The sequence below is a fragment of the Betta splendens genome, chromosome 2 (assembly GCF_900634795.4).
Source record: "Betta splendens chromosome 2, fBetSpl5.4, whole genome shotgun sequence".
NCBI lineage: Eukaryota > Metazoa > Chordata > Actinopteri > Anabantiformes > Osphronemidae > Betta > Betta splendens.
In genome coordinates, this window is record NC_040882.2 from 6,392,133 (window position 1) to 6,412,481 (window position 20,349).

At 40.2% G+C, this 20,349-nt stretch overlaps 1 protein-coding gene across 2 annotated transcripts in view; it reads left to right on the top strand.

Annotated features, from left to right (window-relative positions):
* Window positions 1-238: 238 nt before the first annotated feature.
* Window positions 239-20,349, top strand: part of mgat5 (alpha-1,6-mannosylglycoprotein 6-beta-N-acetylglucosaminyltransferase) — an 89,458-nt gene continuing 69,347 nt past the window's right edge. Inside the window, exons 1-3 of one of the 2 annotated variants that reach the window (XM_029174901.3) lie at window positions 239-425; window positions 8,636-9,103; window positions 13,411-13,575. In XM_029174901.3, the coding sequence (XP_029030734.1) occupies window positions 8,863-9,103; window positions 13,411-13,575 (406 nt within the window). In that variant the 5' untranslated portion in view covers window positions 239-425; window positions 8,636-8,862. Of the gene's footprint in view, window positions 426-894; window positions 1,098-8,635; window positions 9,104-13,410; window positions 13,576-20,349 lie in introns of those variants that run through there. The other variant, XM_029174908.3, reaches the window with a different exon arrangement.

Here is a 20,349-nt window from a genome sequence, read left to right on the forward strand (position 1 = left end):
ATTATTGCCTGAGAGAATTTGTTAGACAACTGTGGAATAAGCTTGCACTTCATTACTATGTAATCAAAATTGTTTAAAAATACAGTTAGTTTTACTTTTGCGTTTGTGTTCTATCTGAAGTTCGAATTCAGTGCTTTTGGTTTAAAAGAAAAACGAAAGATTATATTTGAGACAAGCACACCTCCGTGCTCTGTTTGGGGCTTCGTTTGTGAGCGGCACGCGAACACGCAGACGGTCCCTACGGCTCACTCGTTCTGCCAGTGGGCAGAGCGAACGCAGGATCTCCTTTAGCTGTGGCTGGAATCTCATCTTTCCAGATCGGTCAACACAACGACGGCTCAACTCGCTTATTTCGCTGGATTTTACGTCCCGTTCCCCTTCTGGCAACGCGCACAGTGGGCCACCAACACATTCCACGGCACAAGGTGAGCCTCGTTCTGTGACGGTAACCGCTCCGGAGCTCGTGTTCGGCAAACCCTTAGCCGTGTGTGTGTGTGTGTGTGTGTGATCGGGAGTGGGCGACTTGTCAATGCGGCGGTGGCGTGTTTTGTTGTGAATTGTGTGCGGGTCGACGATAGCAGCTCTCGAGCCCCGCAAAGCAGGCTAATGTAGTCACACGCCAAACAGTTTCCGCGGTAGCTTGCGGTTAGCTACGTTAAAGCGAGCCGCGCGAGCAGCTAGCGTCAGCGCTAGCTGATTTCACAGCCAGTTAGAGGCGTTAATCGCCGCAGAGAGCAGCGGGTCTCACTGTTATCACCTGGTAGATTTAACCAAGTATAAAATAAATAGGTGTCGGCATTACGTGAAACACTTTGAGGGCAAAGCACGTCGCTGAAAAGAAGGACTGTATCGTGAACAGGTTGCTCAAGAAAGACGTTCCCACTCCAAGTCACTGGCAGCGGCGCCTGATTAATGCGCCTATTTACAGCTGCGCCTCGTTAGGGGCTATTGTCTGCGCGCGCGCTGTCAGACGTTAACAGACGTCGTTTGTGCCCGGGGTTCTGCTCGCATGTGCGGTGTCTGGAGAAGCCGAGCGTCCGTTGCCGCACGGACCTTGCGTCGTGGAGCGTTATTACGGGAGCCGGGGTCGTAATACGGTAACCAGGCGTTCCACCTATTCCTACACAAGCCGCGGACGCGCGGTGCCCCCGGTTATTATCTTCTCCCGCAGCTTGCGCGCGCTCGGGCAGCTCATCACGTTAATTCATGTTAAGTCATGCCCCGCAGACCCACAGGGGCTGCTTTTAACAGGGTAGGCCGTGTTTTTGACATTTTTAACCAGCACATGTAGTCAAATGCAAGATTATTAAATTAAAATCTCTTGATTACAAGGATATAGAGAAGATGACACGCTTGTCCTTTGCTGTAGTGCGTGTTATGTCAGTATGGCTCATTGCACAAACACTTGGCCCACCAGTCCAATCCAGTATTTTTCAGTGAATACCCTCATGTAATCAAGTTATAACATGCTGATTAGGTTATATGGGATGTGTCTTGTGCCGTTGTGTTGCAAATGTGTGTACTGTGCGTTTCCCAGGAAGCTTGTCCAAATGCGTTTGTATTTGAGGATGCTTGAACATAGTGTGGAATAGGAAAGCATATTTTATCTTGCTGAATCTGTCCCATTCTCTGTGCTCGTGATCCTTGGCTTCAGGCTGTGAGTTCATGTTGGGTGTAGTGACCATCCAGAGGTGAGCCACCGACGGCCCCTGGGTTTATAAAGAGCTCTTTCAGATGCCTTTTTTTGCCGAAGCCCTTGGGATTATAAATCCTGAGGAAAAGGAGCTTTGCTTCAGTGGCATGCTTCACTGGCAAGGAATCATTGAAGTGCGTGTGTGTGTGTGATGGTGAGCACGGGTGGAGAGCCAGCAAACGCAGTGGAAGGATGAGGACGGAGGAATTGAAGATGGAGGGACTGGGGAGAACTGGGCTGTGGTGATGGATGCCGTGCAGGGAAGTGGAACACTTGGCCTTTCTCTGATTAAAGGGCTCCTGTTCTCTCAGCATAAACACACACACACCTGTCTTTTCTGTTTTGTGAAGTAGAGCTTGTTGCGGAGAACAGTGCCAAATATTTCTCTAGTCAGCATCTTTGAATTTGATTCCAGCAGTCAGCTGAAAGCACTCCTTAGGCTAGATTGAGCTATGAACCTTTCTATTGTGCTTTTGAACTTCTCTCAATGCGCTCGTACCTGTCATTGCTCAACACACCGCCTGCATTTGCTCTGCATCTGCTGGTCGCACTGCAATTCCAAAGGACATGTTTAGCTGAAACAAAACCCATGTTTGTTCCTGGAAAACCAGTTTCAATACCCAGGTCTGTGCTCCTCGCTCGCTGGTGGCAGTAAATCTGCGTAGCAATAGTTAGTGTTGTTAACGGTGTTTACAGATTGTGGGTGATGTCGGTGTGTAAAGTGACTTCAGTCTGTGATGTTGTATATCCATGTTTCAAAGATAGAAAGCGTGGATATTTTGCAGCTCCTGACATCTTTAAAGAGGTTTAGGGGATTTAGGCCTGCATAAAGAGCAAAGAGCAGCATTAGGATTAGTTTTATGTTATGGAAAGTGTTAGAGTCAGGCCTGTAGGGCTGAGAGTTGAGGATTTGCAGTAGTTGGTGAAGGGCCTCTCCAGCATGGTGATATCTGTGTGTGTGTGTGTGTGTGTATATATGTACGTACTCTATCTGATTGCATAACAGATCATTTCCTTTACATGCTACACTTAATTCATAGAAAGGCTGTGTGAGCTGCATCATTTTACTTTCAGAATTTCACCCTTTTGTTATAAAGCCACAATATATGAATGTTACATTTTCCTTTAACAGAAATAAAAGGCAGGTTTGTATAATCATTCTTTGTCAGGATAAGCTGTTTTTTGTGACCACAGACAAACTGTTGTATTTAAAGAGCAAGGTTTGAAATCACAGTTTGTGTAAACAAATCATTGTTGCAGTTCCACCCATCGTAGTTGTCTCCCAGGAATCATTGTTTTCATTATATTCCTATAGCTTTAAAAGCTCCTCCCATTTGAGAAAATGCTGAGATGATTAATTTTGTGAGGGGAGTCAGGACTTCCTACGTGGGAGAAACGCTAGTCTTAGCAGCCACCGTGGGAGTGAGCTTTGTTTATAGTCTTTACTTTTTAGTATATTTTTCTTATTTTGAAATAAATAGGCAGTAATCATTAAAATCACAGTATTCATACATTGGTAAATACTGATATTACAGCTTACACTTGCCATAGTCAGCAATAAATATATGTATGATATTATTATTATTATTATTATTATTAATAATAATAATAATAATAATAACAATAATAATAATAATAATAATAATAATAATAATAATAATAATAATAATAATAATAATTATTATTATTATTATTATTATTATTATTAAGAATTCTTTTAAGCAACTTTTAAAAACAAGTGGCTTGACTGGTGCCAAGAGCTAATGTGCAATGTGGAAGTTTAGTAAATCACTGTAACATGAGAACACACAACATCCTAACATCCCTCAAACTTTAACAACGGAAACCAGCCCTGACTATTTACACTGGTCATATCCTGACATGAGTCAGGCTGAGACAGAGGCAAGGTATGGAGTGATGAGAAGGACAAAAGGTGAGGTGACATTGTAAGAGTATTGTCAGCTGGCATTTATTTTTGTCCCAGGTAAATTATAGCATGCATGTTTTATAACAATGTAGGCCCTGCTTCCTGTGGTTATTTGTCTTTGTTGCTTTGCCTTATCTTAAAAACACTCTAGGCTGTTGATGTACATGAGAAAACTTTCAAACAGCTCAAAGGGCTGTAGTAGAAGGTAAGATGGTTCAAGACAGACGTGTTGATATCTGGTTACAAGCTGGGTTCACACCAGTAAGGTGCTGAACCTGCTAGGAGGCCTAATGAATAATTAAGAGCTTAGCTTGTGTGAAGAAGTCCCTTAAGATGCAGTGTCACAGGAGTCTCCATGGTAGCAGGCCTCTATCATCAGTATCACATCTCCCTTCATCATGTAAACAGACACATTGTAGGGTTGTCCCAAAGTAAAAAGTATATAAGTCCTGTTTGGAGGGATAACAATATCAACAAGGATAAAAAACAGGATAAAACAAGAGGTCATCTTTTGATGATAATCGACATTTTATAGTGTCTTAGGGTGTTGACAGAAAAATAGTCAACTTGATAAAGCCGGCCATTAAGCAGGTTCCAGTCATTGGTAGACTGTGGTTCAACTTATACGGTACAGTATATCTGAAAACATTGTATTTTATAATGGCATGTGCTCTTAGTCTGGATTCAAAGGCTAAAGTACTATTAAATCCACCTTGTGTCCATGAACTCTCAAGGAAGTGAGACTAGTAGATTTGTGTAAACATCATCTGCTGATGCAAATAAAACTGTAGCTATGGTAACATGCATGAAGTATACAAGTGTTTCTCTGAGGTGAGCCATCTGTGTGTTGTTTTTGAGTTCTAGAGCAAATTTACCAGTAAATCTTAAATACATTAGTTAGTTGTACAAACTCTGTCCTCATTCTGGTTGTGACTCTATGTGACGGACAGTAAAGTTGCAGTTGTGATTAAAGGTGCTGAAATCTCACTTTTTTGTGAGATTTTTGTGACACCAGGGAACATAATCATACATTGATGACAGTGTGACTTGTCTGTGTCATAAAGTGCTATTTCTGGTAGAGGATATATAATCAGTGGATATACTGTACAGTATGAGTAGAATTGGCATAATGATTGTTTTGGTGGTTTAGTAAAGGTCAGCGTGAGCATACAGGACCATAAAAAAGATCAATAATATTTAATTTAAACCATACAACCAGATTAAACTGTAGGTTTCAAATGTGCCTATAATGTGTTTTTTTGTATCTTATGTGAGTATCTTGAGTGTGGCTGTAGCACTTCCTATCTGCAACTTCCTAATGGATGCACATACATAAAACTATTTTTAAATGATGTGATGCAGAAACAAAACTAAACTTGATAATTTCTGTGTGTTGGGGGTGGAAACCAGTAACAGACCAGAAGACTTGATCATTTCTGTGTGTTGGGGGTGGAAACCAGTAACAGACCAGAAGACTTGAGCTACCTGAGTGACAATTCCTGTTCTGTAGAATTCTATTTATATTTTAGAAAATGATGGAGGCTGATCCATTATTCATTGCTGAGATTACATCTAAAGCATATTTGACCAGCTTCAGTGGTTATGCAACAATCTCTTAGTGTATTTTATTTGACTTGGAGAATGCTTTCATTTCTTTAAGCCTTTAAACTCCCTATTCCTGCTTTACCTCTGTGGAATATGCCCTAATCTACATTTTAAAGGAGATTATTTTCAGATTCTATCACAGATTGAAGAAAATGTAAGTCTTTACCTCAACCAGCCATCTGGCCTGGTCTCAGCAGTTTAGCATATGACAGAACAAGGACAAAGGTTGAGTTATAAGGACTTAACTGGAACATATTAACTCTGAGATGATGATTCTGACAATGATGCAATGACGTAGTTTACTAATCTGTCAGACTATAATTCTGTTACTTCTGCAGTAATAAGACAGGAGGTCATGACAAAGTTTGCTAGCAGCGTGGTCCTCACTTTAAACAAGTGTTCCTGGTGAGCAGTGAAACTTGAAAAAACAGGATTTATGGAATCAGTTATCTGATCTGGTGTTACAAAATTATTTAGATTTGTTTGAATTTTACAGCTAAACCTATTTTCCGCTCTATTGAATATTTTGGTTGCATATTTGGTTTGTGTCTGTTTTGTAGTTGGTCAATGCTAAGTTACTTTGTATTGAGCTACCTGATTGGGACATTGTCTGGCTTTTCTAGTGTTTTAGTAAAGTTATAAATGCAGTAGTTAGTGGGACAAAGTTACTATTTTTAGTCTTGCTGCTTTTTACCAGAGTGAGCATCTTGACAGATTTCTGTAAGAACTGAATGATTCCAGTCAGATCCATCTTCCAAAACACTGTCTTCTTGTTTTTCAGTAGAACATGGCCTTCCTCTGTATCTCCATGCTGCAGTGTGGTTGATACTATAAACTCAACTATTATGTTATGGACCTGAAATTTCTGTTCTTTGTTGCAGATTTGGGAGGATGATATCTCCAGCCATTGAATTTGCAGTGTTTTATAAGCTGTTTCTTCTTCTCCCAACACTGAAATTGCATTCAGCACATTATTACATTATCATCTCAAATTGCAAAGGATCATTTATTCTGCAACCCTTGCTGGACGTCAACACAGTTTCACTGGTGTGTTGCTGTTGACAGCCTGAGGGATCCCTGCCAGACAAATTAGGGCCCTGAATTTGAAAGTAGAAGCTAAATAGCATATATATGCTCCTGTTAAGGGGTTTAAATCCTGCTTCTTCCTCTATAGACTGCAGGACACATCCCGTGACTAGAAATTTTCCTAACAAACGAGCTATGTTGCGTGATTGGTTTCGGTCTTTAATAAAATGGAGAGATGCAAAAAATCAGGCCCCAATGAGAGAGAGAGCCAGCTCCAACTGAGAATGTGTGTATTCAGAAATGGTTGAGTCAGTGTTCTGTGTCGGTTTTGGCACGTGCTTTTTACAGCGATGAGCCACGGGGTAGTCTGAGCAGCATCCCCCTCTAATGAACAGCCCCAAAGCCATGCTTGTCGGCGCCCAACCAGAAAGCCCTGCCAGCCCTTTTCCTGCCCTTTCCTGCCCAACACTTCCAAGCAATGAGAGACATCCGACGTTATCAGCCCTGCACTTCGAAAAACTTCATCAAATAATTCAGTCAAAAATTGTATATAATTATATATAATTTGTTTTTAAGTTCGCTGTTGGAGTACTAACTTCAAGCAAAAATCATCTGCACTGAATTATTTGATTAATTAATTATTATTATTATTTTATTGATTATTGTCATAATGGGCTGATATTCCAGCCCTGCTGGGTGCAGCTGTGTCTGACCTATTTATGAAGCTGATGGATGTAAAGTGAAAAGATTATTTTGTGTTGCTCCCTTTTGTGCTCCTATGGGTTTTGGTACAAGATGAACATGATGGTTAAGATATAGAAACGTGAAACAATTTTCTGGTTGCATATATGCTAGTGGTGGCTATGACAGAGTGTAAGATATGTTTCAAAAGCAGAAATCCCCTCCTCACACTTACCCTTAGTGGTTGAACGTAGATAACAGAAAATCTGATTTGTTTTCCTTTTTTAAATGGACTGCTTAGTGGATTTTTTGTACTTATTACTGGAAACCAGAGGGTTTTATTTAACTCTGTATAGATCGCCTCGAGGTTGTTGGTTAAAATGTGTTGAGCTATCTAACATTTTAGAAATTGCTGCGCAACTGCCTTGTTTTGTAATTCAGTGGTTTTGGTCAAATGTTTTTTCCACTTGCTTGATTGTGTATCTGTAAAGAGAGAAAAGAAAATAGGAAAGATAGGATATTTTCTTAATGAGCAAAGTGTGTGTGTGTGTGTGTGTGTGTGTGTGTGTGTGTGTGTGTGTGTGTGTGTGTGTGTGTGTGTGTGTGTGTGTGTGTGTGTGTGTGTGTGTGTGTGTGTGTGTGTGTGTGTGTGTGTGTGTGTGTGTGTTACAGCTGGAAATATATATGACAGCATGAAAGCATAAAAAGCACATACTGTACAAATAACATACTGCAGCTAAGTAGTAGTAATAGTTGGAGCTTGTAAATTACTAAATTTAATGAAGCATAAGGACTAACCCTTATCTCTGACCTTTGCCTTCTTTAATACATGCGTAAACCTGAGACCTGACACTTTTTTATATTTCCATTGTGTAGAACTGCTCAAACCACATCCACACAGGAGGTACCGCTTCCTTCATCTGTGAAACAGGAAAAACCTGTTGACCATGTGGTAAAAAAGAAACATGGCACATTTAGAAAAACATTCTCACTTGTCAGTGGGGAAGATAAATTTGTGACAAACAGATGTTTTTAGGAAACTATGAAGCTGTTTGCATAAATTCTATTCAGGACAACAGTCTTGGTGTATTTGTCACATTGCCTTGGTTCTCTGTAGCCTTTTGAAAGGTCAGAGGAGCTCTAGACTTTAAAACTATCTTAATAGCCCAACAATGGCAGACACAATATGAACCGCTGAACTGTATGTACGACTTGTTTTGTCTCTACAGTAGCATGTTTTCACAGCATGCTCACCTTGACCCTTTAGTAAGCGTCCTTTCTTCCTGTCGTGTCTACTGTAGATGCATACTGCTGCAGCCTTCAGGCACCACAGCCTCCAGTTAGAACACAGTGTGGCTCTGTGCTGTGCGGTCGACTGCAGGCCTGCCAGTAATAGACTGGAGTTTTTTACGGAACACGTTTCTCTCACCTCCCTGTTCAGTTCAGTAAAGCCGCTAGTACAGTATATTACATGCAATGAACCTGTATGTTGTTATTATTTTCACACTTTAATCAGGGATGAGTAAGCTTTGGTTATACTCATGCTTCAGTTTGCAAAAATGTAGTTTATACTGAGTCGATCTTCAATTATTAGTGGTATTGTTGTGGTTATATGCATACAATTTAATTTTAAAAAGGGAAATAACTTAACTTTAACTTATTGTCAATAAGCATGCTAACTCAATAATTATGTGTCTCTCCAGGTTATATAAGTTTGGGCTGACTCTCCTGATTTTGTGAAGTGATGCCAATGGGTCAGAGAAGGAAATCACGCTGGTGAGACAAACAAGCCACCCTCCACCATCCAAGGCCAACGCAGCTACACTGACTGAGACAGCCATGCCCCGTTTGCCTTCCTGATCCTCCTTCCTCAAATATCCCAAACTCAACTTGGAGGCCAGCAGCCTTAACAGCTCCCTGTCCAGTCAGCATGGCTACACCCTTCCTATGGAAGCTGTCATCCCAGAAGCTTGGTTTTTTTCTGGTCAGCTTTGGTTTCATCTGGGGCATGATGCTCTTGCATTTCACCATCCAGCAGCGAGCCAGCCACGAGAACAGTGCTGTACTGCGACAACAGATCCTGGACCTCAGCAAACGGTACATTAAGGCTCTGGCCGAGGAGAACCAAAGTGTCATGGATGGGCCCTATGTCGGTACCATGACAGCGTATGGTGAGTATCCAACTCTCTACATACTTTTGCTTTCACAATCAAGCCAATTTCAATCAACTGTTTTCAATCAATTTTAAATGCTAATAAGAAATGCTGATAAAAGTCTTTCATAAGAGTATTTTTTTCTCTATTTGTTCATATACAGATTAGTAGGATTAAATTAGTATAGAGGAATTATTGTAGTAATTGATTTTGAATGAACCAAAGAGACACCCATTAGCACAGTTGATGATGATGATGTGGGGCAGTTCTTTGTGCGCTCGCTTACATCTTCTTTAAATTAGATCAAATGGTTCCACTTGTCTCTCTATTGAAGAGGCACAACACCATCTGCATTCAAGAAACCTTGTCTAAAAGGCTTAACACTGGTACAGCTGCATTGGAGCATAATATTGTAATAGGACAGGTCCAGCAGACCCATCGATAAGTTATTCATGCCATTAATAGACCTGTATAGCACTATGGGAGGCTTCATTAGAAACCTGAGATTAGAATTGATTGTTCTCTAATGTCCAGAGAAACAACAGGATACGGTGAGGCTCCTGGAGATTTAATCAGCTCCCAGAGAATGTAAAGCTGCAGTTTACAGCAAAAGCGGCACTACTTGCACTGTTCACAGGACTTTTTCTGTATTTGCATTCATTTGTTCATATTCTAAGGTAAACCTAGATATACAACTGAATTAATCACTTAGTAGAGTAATCTAGTTCTAGTCTAGGATTAAAAAGAAATAAGATTATCTTAAAACAATGTGTTTGCAGTTTAGAATGCATTTACTTAAGAGTTATTCTACCGTTAATCATGCAAATAACAAGATCAATTTGGGCAAATGAGATCTGAGCACAGAATACATTCCCCTGTAGCAGGAGCCAGAGTTTTTAGGTAGCAGTGTAATATGCTGTTTGTTTTGTTTCCTCGTATGGTGAATTGATTTTTATGGTGCTGTCAGAGATGCAGCGCTCTGGTGACTGCCATCCAGTGTCACATCAGAATTAATTTTATGTTCCTGATTAGATAGAGAGGCAGAAGGATGTTTTGTGCTTCCTGTGTTCACTTGCTCGGCCATTTGCCTGATAACGATTTATAATGGGTTTAAGGGGAAAACAGGCTTTCCTCCTTAGCTACTTATAAATGACTCATGAAATCTTAATGTATGTGAATTTAATTTTTGTATCTCATGAAAATCCATTTGAAGCATATATAGGGCGTTGCTGATTTGTTTTACTGATTGTGGGAGACATGTTGGAAGATGGTGTTTAAACAGATGCAGTTCTGACACTTTGTGTACCAGCGCATTTAGATTTTATTTATTGCGAGGAAAGTTTGTCTTGACTTGTCTGGAAAAGATGAATTGCTTCATGAAAAATAGACAGCCGTGAAATATATACATATATTAGAAAGCTTTCATTAAGATTTAAAATTAAGGCTTTTTTAGAAATTGGTCCAATATTAAGAGAATAGCTCCAGACTCAAACTTAAAAAGATAATGCACCTGTACTATAGAACAGTGATGTTACTTTTTAGACTAAATTATTAGAAGAACAACTCTGACCCTCACGCAGAAATCTTTACGAGTCCTTTTCTCAGAACAGCTTTTTTATCATTCATATCTTCGTGACATTTCCCCATAATTAAATGACTTGTAATGATATTTGAAGCAGACTACTGTCTCCAATTAGTGTCACAGACACCTTAATGGAGAAGTCCTCAGTGTGCTGTTTGGTATTATTGTGTGCATCACATTAAACATGCACAAGAGGAGGTGGCTAATGAAGACGAAAATAATTATCAAGCTTAGTTAAGATAAAGACTTATAGAGCGTCTACATTCATGGTTGTGCTGCAGTTGTTTGTGTTTCATTGGCTAATCAAGGTGAATCCTAGCCCCAGACTCTACAAAGGAAGGTTCAAATGCTGAGAAAAGCAAAGGAAAGCTTCAAAGCAGATGGCAACTGATATATGTAGGGTTTGCTAAAATGCAAGGTGCAAAGTGAATGTTGACAGGCTAGATTGTATTTTTGAGACTGTTACGCAGAAGCTTCACGCATGTTAAATCAGTTCTGTCCATCAAGTCATGTCACCTGGACTACTTCGTTTTTCTTGAATTGAAATGTTTCAAGCTGTAAAATTGATGATGTTACTGTACTTGGATGGGTGGACAAAAATAAGTCCAAATGCCATAAGTCTACTTTCACAGTAGCCTTGCTTTGATGAAGGAAATAAATGCATGGCTCAGATATGTTATGTAACGCCTGTGCAGGTGTAAGTGAAACCAGAACGTTGTTGGAATTCTGTAGCTGCTCATAATGTCTCATAGCTCCTTTTGGGACGGTAATGAAACACTGAACCAGTCTAAAGTAGCCTCCTGAGTCTAGATTTTAACAGTAATTGTTGTTGTAAAAATAGAGTAGGTGTAAGTATTTTAAGTAATTAACTTGAATTAAACTAACGTGTAATCTTGGTTGGAGAGTTAGGATTGTTGTCAGGACATGAGTCAGTGATCTTGACTTACAGTGCATGTAGTTTCATGGGTGGTGATTGGAATGAAACAGGCAGCCAAAATATAGAAGATGAAACACTTAAGTAAGTGTAGTTATCAAAATGCAGTAAAATCAGTAGTCTCCGTGCTACCTAGGTTTTATTGCTGATTGCTTTAATCTTGGGCTTGATCTTGGTTCCTGTGCTTAGGCTGTGTCATACATCCTCTGTCTTCTCAGTAAAGCCAGACGTGACAGCAACGTGAGCCTTACTTTTCACCCTTGAAACTGATCCGTGCAGTAGGGTGTGACAAGCAGGCTGACACCGTATCCTGTTTCGGCACAGTTCAGCAGCTATAGAGGATTTCTTTTGTGACATGGACACGCATCACACCTGTGCTTGATACCTTGGTCACCACCGTGGGGAACGTGGGGAATTCAGGGAAGTCTAGTCGGCCGCAGCAGGGCCTAGATGTGGTGTGAGCTTATAGTGCTGGTCCATTCCTCTGTCCTTTCTAGTTAAGGTTATTGTGTGCCCCAAGTATTTCTGTCCGTTTCCCTGATATGGAGACCACTGCAAAACAATGTGGAGACCCATATGACTTGATTTAGAAGTGACTAATATAAAGCCTCTGTCTCACGTTTCTGTGTAATCCCTTTTCAGCACATATTTGTTTAATGAAAATGTCCCACGTCATTGTGCATTGTGTACATGTTCTCTTGTTAAAAGCTAGTAAAGCTGAGTGTGCATACTGCAGTAGAATTTGACCCGTGACTCCTTGATAAGAAACATTAGAGTGGGCAAAAAGAGATTTACACATGCCACACACAAGAGAACGTTCTTTGTGAGCACGCAGGCAATAATTGTGGGCTCATCCCCTTTTCTTTCAATTATGTTCAGCCCAGTAGCTCCAAAGCGTTCTGTTTGGTTTCTTTCCGGTCTTTGTGCATCTGCTCCCAGAACACACAGTTCATCCATATTTGACAAATGCGCTATCGTTTCCTTTCACACGAATCTGACTGGTGGACGGTGCCCGTCCTTGTTGTTGCCAATCTCTGACATGATGAAAACTGGCATGGCAGCGAGGTGAAAATGCAGCAAACTGCAATTATTGTCCACCGAATAAAGTAATACTGTCCAGTCTGAATAAGGGCTTATAAACATCAGCAAACCCTAAATAATGTGATGTAACAAGGTTTTATTTTTATGGAGGTGGAGAGAAATGGCACAATGATACAGGTTGCCATTTCTCTGTATGCCTCAAACTGCCATAATTTGTACGATTTTATATCTCATTACCGGTCAGCCTCCGTCCTGTCTGCTCTTCTATTAGCTCAATGCAGTGAACTGCTCACAGAATGCCCACAGAAATGCAAAGCCCCAAATTACGCAGCAAGGTCACTTGCAAAGACGCTGTAGCTCTGGTTTTACATGTAAATGAGCCTTAAGCCAGCCGCCTGAGACCCAACAAGTTGTTGTAGAAGCTGATGGAGTGTCCTCGATTGGACAGATTAAGACAGAGCAACCTTCTCCGGAACACAACCGGTACCATAAGTCATATTCACCATAATCATAGCACTGTTACTGATATCATAATTGGTTTCAGTGGATGCACATACATAAACATAATGGGCAGCATCAAATGACATATTTTCGTTTTTAGATGAAAGATATCAGTGCTGTTAACTTGTGTATGATTACATTTTAACAAGTTATGTTAGCTGTTCAGTTGAATTACTGGCCCTTTTCTGGTTAAATCTTTTCATTGTTGGTGAATAGATAAAGATGTTTCCCATTTACCACTGATGTGATTCACATTCTGACTTGCAGACTTGAAGAAGACCCTCGCGGTGCTGCTGGATAACATTATGCTAAGGCTGGGCAAGCTAGAGTCCAAGGTGGAGAACATCTACAACAGCACAGGGGGAAACCTGACCAACAGCACTGGAACTGCTACACCGAGCTCCTCAAACTCCGAGAAAGTTAACGTGGCAGGTATGTATTAAATATTAAGGCTTTAGTGTTTTGTGTGCATGTGGTTGTGAGTTTACATTAGAGTTGCAGAGGGGACCACTGCCCTGCTGGGTCTCCACACATCCCTTGCTTTTAAATGACTTATTTGTCCACAGATCTCTACTGACTTAAGAATGGAGAGTCTTCATATTGTAGCAGTGCCTGCTTGAAAAGAAAACAGGATAGGCTGGTTGTGGTGACTTTCTGTGAGCTATGCTTAATGTAAAAAAATTCCCAGAGTGAACAACTTTCCTTAAGCTTGAAGCCAGCTAAGCTGCCTCTACTACACAGTGCACACCAGGCACTTTATGGGACTTGACCACATCCTTGGACATAATTCAAATAAGGCCTCTTGTTCACGCTGCATGACCCTTTTATTAGTTTTCATTGATTTTCCTGCCAGCTTTCACATGATGAATTCAGCCCAGTTGTGAGAACGAGGTGTTGGCTTTTCTGGGATCTTGGGACCTGCTTTCTGTTGTTTGTGCAGCAATAAGCAGTAAGAATGTTGAGTGATGGAGGCTGATGGAGTTGTACAAAGTCACATCTAAATAGATCTAATACAATTGACAGCTGTGGCATTGCAGATGTTGCTTTGTAATGTCCTCTATAAGAAGTAGTTGTTGACAGCATTAAGACATTTTAAAAAGCGGACCTGAATAGCATGGGAATGTGTGATCATTATCAAAACCGTTGACGTCAGAAACCACCTCTCTGACGTGTTTGTTCTTATGCCTAAAGCTTTTTAAACCACCATTGCCACATTTTTTCCACTCTGTTTCTACCACCTGGTGTAGTGTTCCTCATTCGATTAGACTGATTCTAAATAATTATTCAGTGTTGCTGTTGCTAGGTGTCTTTATGCAGTGCTGTCTGAGCCTTCATTATTTTGGCATGAATGAAATAAAATGTAATGTTAATATAATGGCCTCTGGCCTTTTAAATCCCAAATTCATTGCTGCAGTAATAGTTCAGTTGCCAGTGAAACCTAGCTGTTTACTAGAGGTGTTTATCAACTGAATATAAATTGGCAACAACTTGCACACTATTATACTGCATTTTTATGAAACCCGGTCACTGAGTCATACTTTTCCACTCTGACTATTTTTAGTCTTCTGTTCTCCTATTTGGGACTTTAAGGTGTTTATCAAATAAAAAAGACTATTTAATAAGCTTATTTTTTTCAATGCTTATGTTTTAGTTCCATACTTAATTATCAGTACAGATTATAGTTCTAGGTAATGTGAAACAAGGCTACATAGGAATTAAACAATCAAAGCAGGCTCTTGATTTGGCAGCTTTGTTGTGCTCTCAGCTTAACCACACTAGTTATAAGACACTATTCTCATACTATTGTCATGACACTCTGCTTGAGCTTCTGGTTTCTGGAGAACACATACCTAGGCTTGTCACATGTGTCGATTACCCTGTGCTGCCCTGTTCACTTTAAACGCTCAGTAGTACTCTCTTGAGAGACAACAGTGGGATACTGAATGCAGGTCAGGTTGACAAAGCACCTCCCACATCACTCCTGGCAATGAACTAAAGGCCCAACACTCCAGAGTCTCCATTGGAGCATGTCTCCTGTCTTGGAGTGGGTGGCACGCAGCGCTGTCGCCAGTGCTTCTGCCCAACTGGAAGGCAATTACCAAGATAAGAATCTGGACAGTGAGTAGAGCACGCTTGCCTTGGAGAGAGGGTGCTATCAAGATGGAACTGAGCAGCTGCCCTGGGACTATGCAGTTTCCACCTATTATATACATCTTCTAAGCCAGGACTCTGGCAGGTCAGGGAACAAATGTGGATTCATTTTAAAATCATCACTTCATTCCTGTTTTTGTTTGGTCCCAGCTGGAATCAAGGATGGTTTGTAGTTAGACTTCTACATTTCTGTCTAGTAGTAGTGCACATTTTATGGAATATTCAGAGGATTGAAAGTATGCAGTGATCAGATCATTACTATTCAGTGATGTTGACGATTTTAACACTTACGGGTGGGTGCATTAATAAAAAGGGGGTTGATGCTAATTTTGATGGTCGAGTGCAATAAGTTGGTTTAAATTTGTTCAGCAGTATTTTTATTTTTTCACTGTGTTACTGCTGTTGTGACGTACAGTCACAGCTGTGAAACATGCTGTGGGACAATGCTTCTTTCTTGTGATTGGTCATCACACAAATATGTGGCCCATTCTCCTTCCTTTAGTCATGCTCCCTTGCATGTGCCGTTGGAAATGCTTTGGGGTTTTGAAGAGTGAGCACTGGTGTCCGTGTTTTTATTTGCTGCAGTGACTGCTCAGCCTTGTGTGCTGTTCCATTTATCCAAGGACAACTGGTGTAGAAGCTCCTGGTAGGATCAAAACAAGTCGATCTAGGCTTGGTTGCGGCTCAGCAGGAGGTTGATGGGACTCTGTTCAACAGCAGTCTGCAACACCCTGTCTTGCCATGATTCGCTGATGTGGCTAATCAACCTTCTCAACAGTGTTTTATCTGTGAGCCGGGCTCCAGCATGGAAATGTAATCTCCTCTTCTCCTCTACACACAAACGCACACAAATATAATAAATGGTCAGGTGGTGATTTGCAGCCATCTAACTGGCCCTTCCTCTAGATTGTGTCTTCCATGATACATTTCTCAACCGCTTGCGAGTGTTGGAGGTTATCAATGTCCCTTCCTCTCAGCCACACAGCTAGTAAGTTCTGACTGATTTGTAGCGTCCTGCCTCTCTAACACTGTTGGCTTTTTTGTAAACAGCGCTTTCACAGCTGAGGGCATTTTCACAGCTTTGTCTCCCTCAGCTATTGATCTACTTTCATTGCCGTTTGCCGTTCACAATGAAATACGAGATTCAAGGTCCCAGTGTCATCAAACAGAAGTTTCAAGGGCAGGCTTTCTGCTGGGAATTACAGGCGCCCTCCTTACCACATAATTATCATTTTATTTGAATTTAAATCTTTAGTTTTTGCTTTTCCTTGTCAAGCGCAATTTAGAGATGAGGGAAAAAAATTAACAACAAACATTTGACGGGCTTCTCTTGATTTACAATGTGTATGTGTGGCCTCCATTATGTTGTGGAAAGCTGGTTCACTTTCTCAGTGGACAGATCAATACTAATAAAGTACACACTACACACACACCCACAGACAAACTTACTCAGTGTTAATAAGGTGCTGAGAGATGCCGTCCAATCCACTTGCAAACCGTAGCCCAAACCCTGACAACTCATCAATCCATAGGCCCATGGAAATCACACAGCAGCATAATTAAAACAAGTAGAATCTCTTTAATTTGGTGAGGATTTATAGTGTCTTTGTAGACTTATTCTCCTAAGCTTCAGCACTGCAAATTTTAGGTGTAGACACACTTCTTGTTTGCACTTGTTAAAAATTTCAATTTAATTTTTTTTCCTTTGCATTAAAGACACCTTAAAGTTGGGATTGATGTTACTGTATCAATATAATAAGATAAATTTATAATGGGCTATGTTCATCCACTATAGGAGTCAAATATTTTCGTTTGACTTCTACAGTGATACAAACATTATCACGTTTGACACTGTGTTATGTCTAAGAACCAGACTGGAATTAGAGGTGTTTACGGTTTCGATCAAGCATTTCTCGTCCTCACAGTCTCATGCCTTGTGCCTGCTTTAAAACTTTACGTGGAATATGCCATCCAGGACTTTCCCCACTGATGCACCAACTGACAAAGTGAACAGACCGGTTTTAACATGCGTAACATTTGCAGTTTATGGAATTTAGCCAGCAAACTGTGTACCTGTAAATCTGTGCTAATATCATGCACTCTGCTATTGCAGCTCTGTAAAGATTTTTCCCATTTGAACACTGAGTAAATGAAGACAATGGTCTAATTAAACAATTCTGTTACACCCTGCAGTTAAATCTGACATCATACGGCCTTACTGCACTTACTTGGGTGTTTTATAGCTTCTGTTTCACACTCAAATTAAACATAAATATACAAATGCATTTTTTTTACTTGGCCAGAGATAAGCATTAAAAACTAGAAACTTAAAATGCTGTAAGATCCGTAACCACTCCCGTAATTATGGCCCTTTTTAAAGTGAGTACAGTAGCATAGTTGTAGTTCATGTTGTAGATATGAAGAGAGTTACACTGCCCATAAAAGGTTAGTAATTTTGGAAGGTGTGTGTTTTATTGTTCACAGGACCGAAAATCTAACTTCTTCCTTTTTGTTTTTGAAATACAGATTCCAGAGGTTACCATAACACAAATACAACTTTACTGGGTTTCAGCTTTTCTGTAATAATCTGTAAATAGACCCGAATTGATGAAATCAAAAGTGAACTGATGTCTGAGAAATCCATCTACTGTATGCACACAAATACACACACTGTCTGTCTTTCCCTTTGCTATTTTCCCACATTCAGGCTCTTCCCTCTGGAGCTTGTGACTGGTTTAGGAATTAGAGGTGGAATATGAGGAACATCTGGAGCCTACATACCATTGGCTGGGACACGTGCTCTCCACTCTTTTGTTTCCCTCTCCTGTTATGTTTTCCATCACTACCTAATTCAATTTCAATGCCTTTAAATCTATAAAACTATTTATAAGTACTTTTTAAATTGTGAAATTTCAAGGTATCTTCTAGATAAGGAAACTAATTATTTTACTTATGTGTACTTTTACTTAATGCACTTCCTGTATTCTGTGCATCTCTTTTCTTTCACAGCATTCTGCATGCATGGATTTGCTCTTACAATATCTTGCACTTCGATCTCTCCTCTTTACCTCAGCCAGCATTGCTGCTGTACTGGTTATAGCCCAGCAGAAAAACAGCACCACTCTGTTTACTAAACATGTAGACTAACATGTGTACATAATATAAAAAAACATCCGCATTTCCTTCAGCCCCTTCTTAAAGTCACTGCATATTGTATTTCATCACGCATGCATTTACATGTCACAGGAGGCTTTAATGTGATTGCTACTGGTTGTGCATGTAGAAATTCAGTGACTCTGAAGCTGCCTTTGAAGACAACACATATAGTAGAGCATATTCAGGTCCACTGCAGTGGTCTTTGGTTAAACTAAAACAGACCACATATTCTCGTGTTGGCATTTACAGGAAATGCATGTCTGGCAAGTGGACGTAACGTGTGTGTGGTGGTGTTTTTTTTTTTTTTTTTTTTTTTTTCAAAATTCTTTTATGTGAAATGAAACCGTTTCTATGAAACCTATGCATTGCTGCATTTTGCTTTTACAGTTTATGGCAACAACCCAACCTTTGGTGACACAGCAGTCAAACCCCATCTAAACATCCTAAACCTACTGATTAACACCTCTTGTGATCTAATGGCGTGTTTTTCTTTTCTGGCACCTTGTCTTCTTCTGTTTGTGGTGTAAAATTTGCATCTTTCTTTTGGGGAGAGCAGGGGGTGATCAGATTGCCTGAGGTTTGCACAAGAGGGGGCAGGCTGGCCTGATGCCGTCTAGTAGGATTCCAGTTCAGTTTGATGTGTGTCATGAAACCTCTTGTGTGTTTAAGCTTAGCATACTATACCCATATATACTGAATTTGATACTGCTACTAGATTTATGACTTGCAACCAGTGATATGTCATTCATATATATCTATATATTTTTTTATGTTTATATTTTTATTTTTTTTTTTTTTTGTCTTAAATAAGATAAAACCAACAAGGATTTGACTCAGAATTTGTGTAAAGATTGTGTGGAAAAGCCCCACCCAAACATGACATTAAATATTTTTTTTATCTGAGGCCTGTGTCATAAAGTGACACTCCTAAGATATGCACAAAAAAATAGATTGTGGTTTCTGGTTTAAAGCTTCAGCAGCATAGCTAAAGTCAAACTGAGGAAAGCGAGGGACAGGATAGCTTTTTTTGTACTTGTACAGGAGTGATCTCTAATTCCATATTTGTTTTTCCATGTATCTTTGACTAGTTGATGAGCTTCTACTGAGTTGCACACAAAGCTCACACAGACTTGCATGCTGATACCTCCTCTTCTCCTCCTCCTCACAAAGTGCATCTAAAATTAGCTTGTGGATCAGAAAACACAGATGGTGAAAGCTGCACCTTTTCACCCTTGAATTTTGAAAATAGATTTTGTGCCTTTTAATGTCGGCTGTATCACCATGAAGACACTAAACATATAATTTGTTTCAAATGGCATCTAATAATTGCTGGACTGTCTCAGGTAAGGAATTACCAGTTGCCTTACCAAATTCTTCTTGCAGATTCGGTAGATATTGCCACACTGTCACTTTCAACTGACCGAATTGTGTCATTGAAGCTGAGACTCAGATGCCAAGAATTTTTGTGGAGTTTTGAGAGAATAAAGTCGCTTAGCGAGATGGGCTTGAAAAGAGTAGGATGAAAATACTAATGCCTGTGTAATATAAACCAGATGTGCAGAGTCTAGTTCTGCAGAACTGAATTGTTCTATTGCATCACTGTATGAATGGGATAAACTCACTCACTCGCTCCCCCAAGTTATTTTTACATGCACACAATGTTTGTTTTTAGTTTTACATTGTGGGCGACGTAGCCTGTCTCTACCTTGGGTTGCTTAGCTTCTTGTGTTTGATAAGCTGAGGTGTGGTTTAGTGTTTGACTTATCTCCTCATATCAGCCATGTCCGTTGCATCTGCCTTGCGGTCCTCTTACTCAGTATCTTGGTATGTTGGGTAGTAAAGTCTGCATATGAAATTTTCCAGTAAGTTAAGGTAACTTCTACATTCTAATGTGTGGTA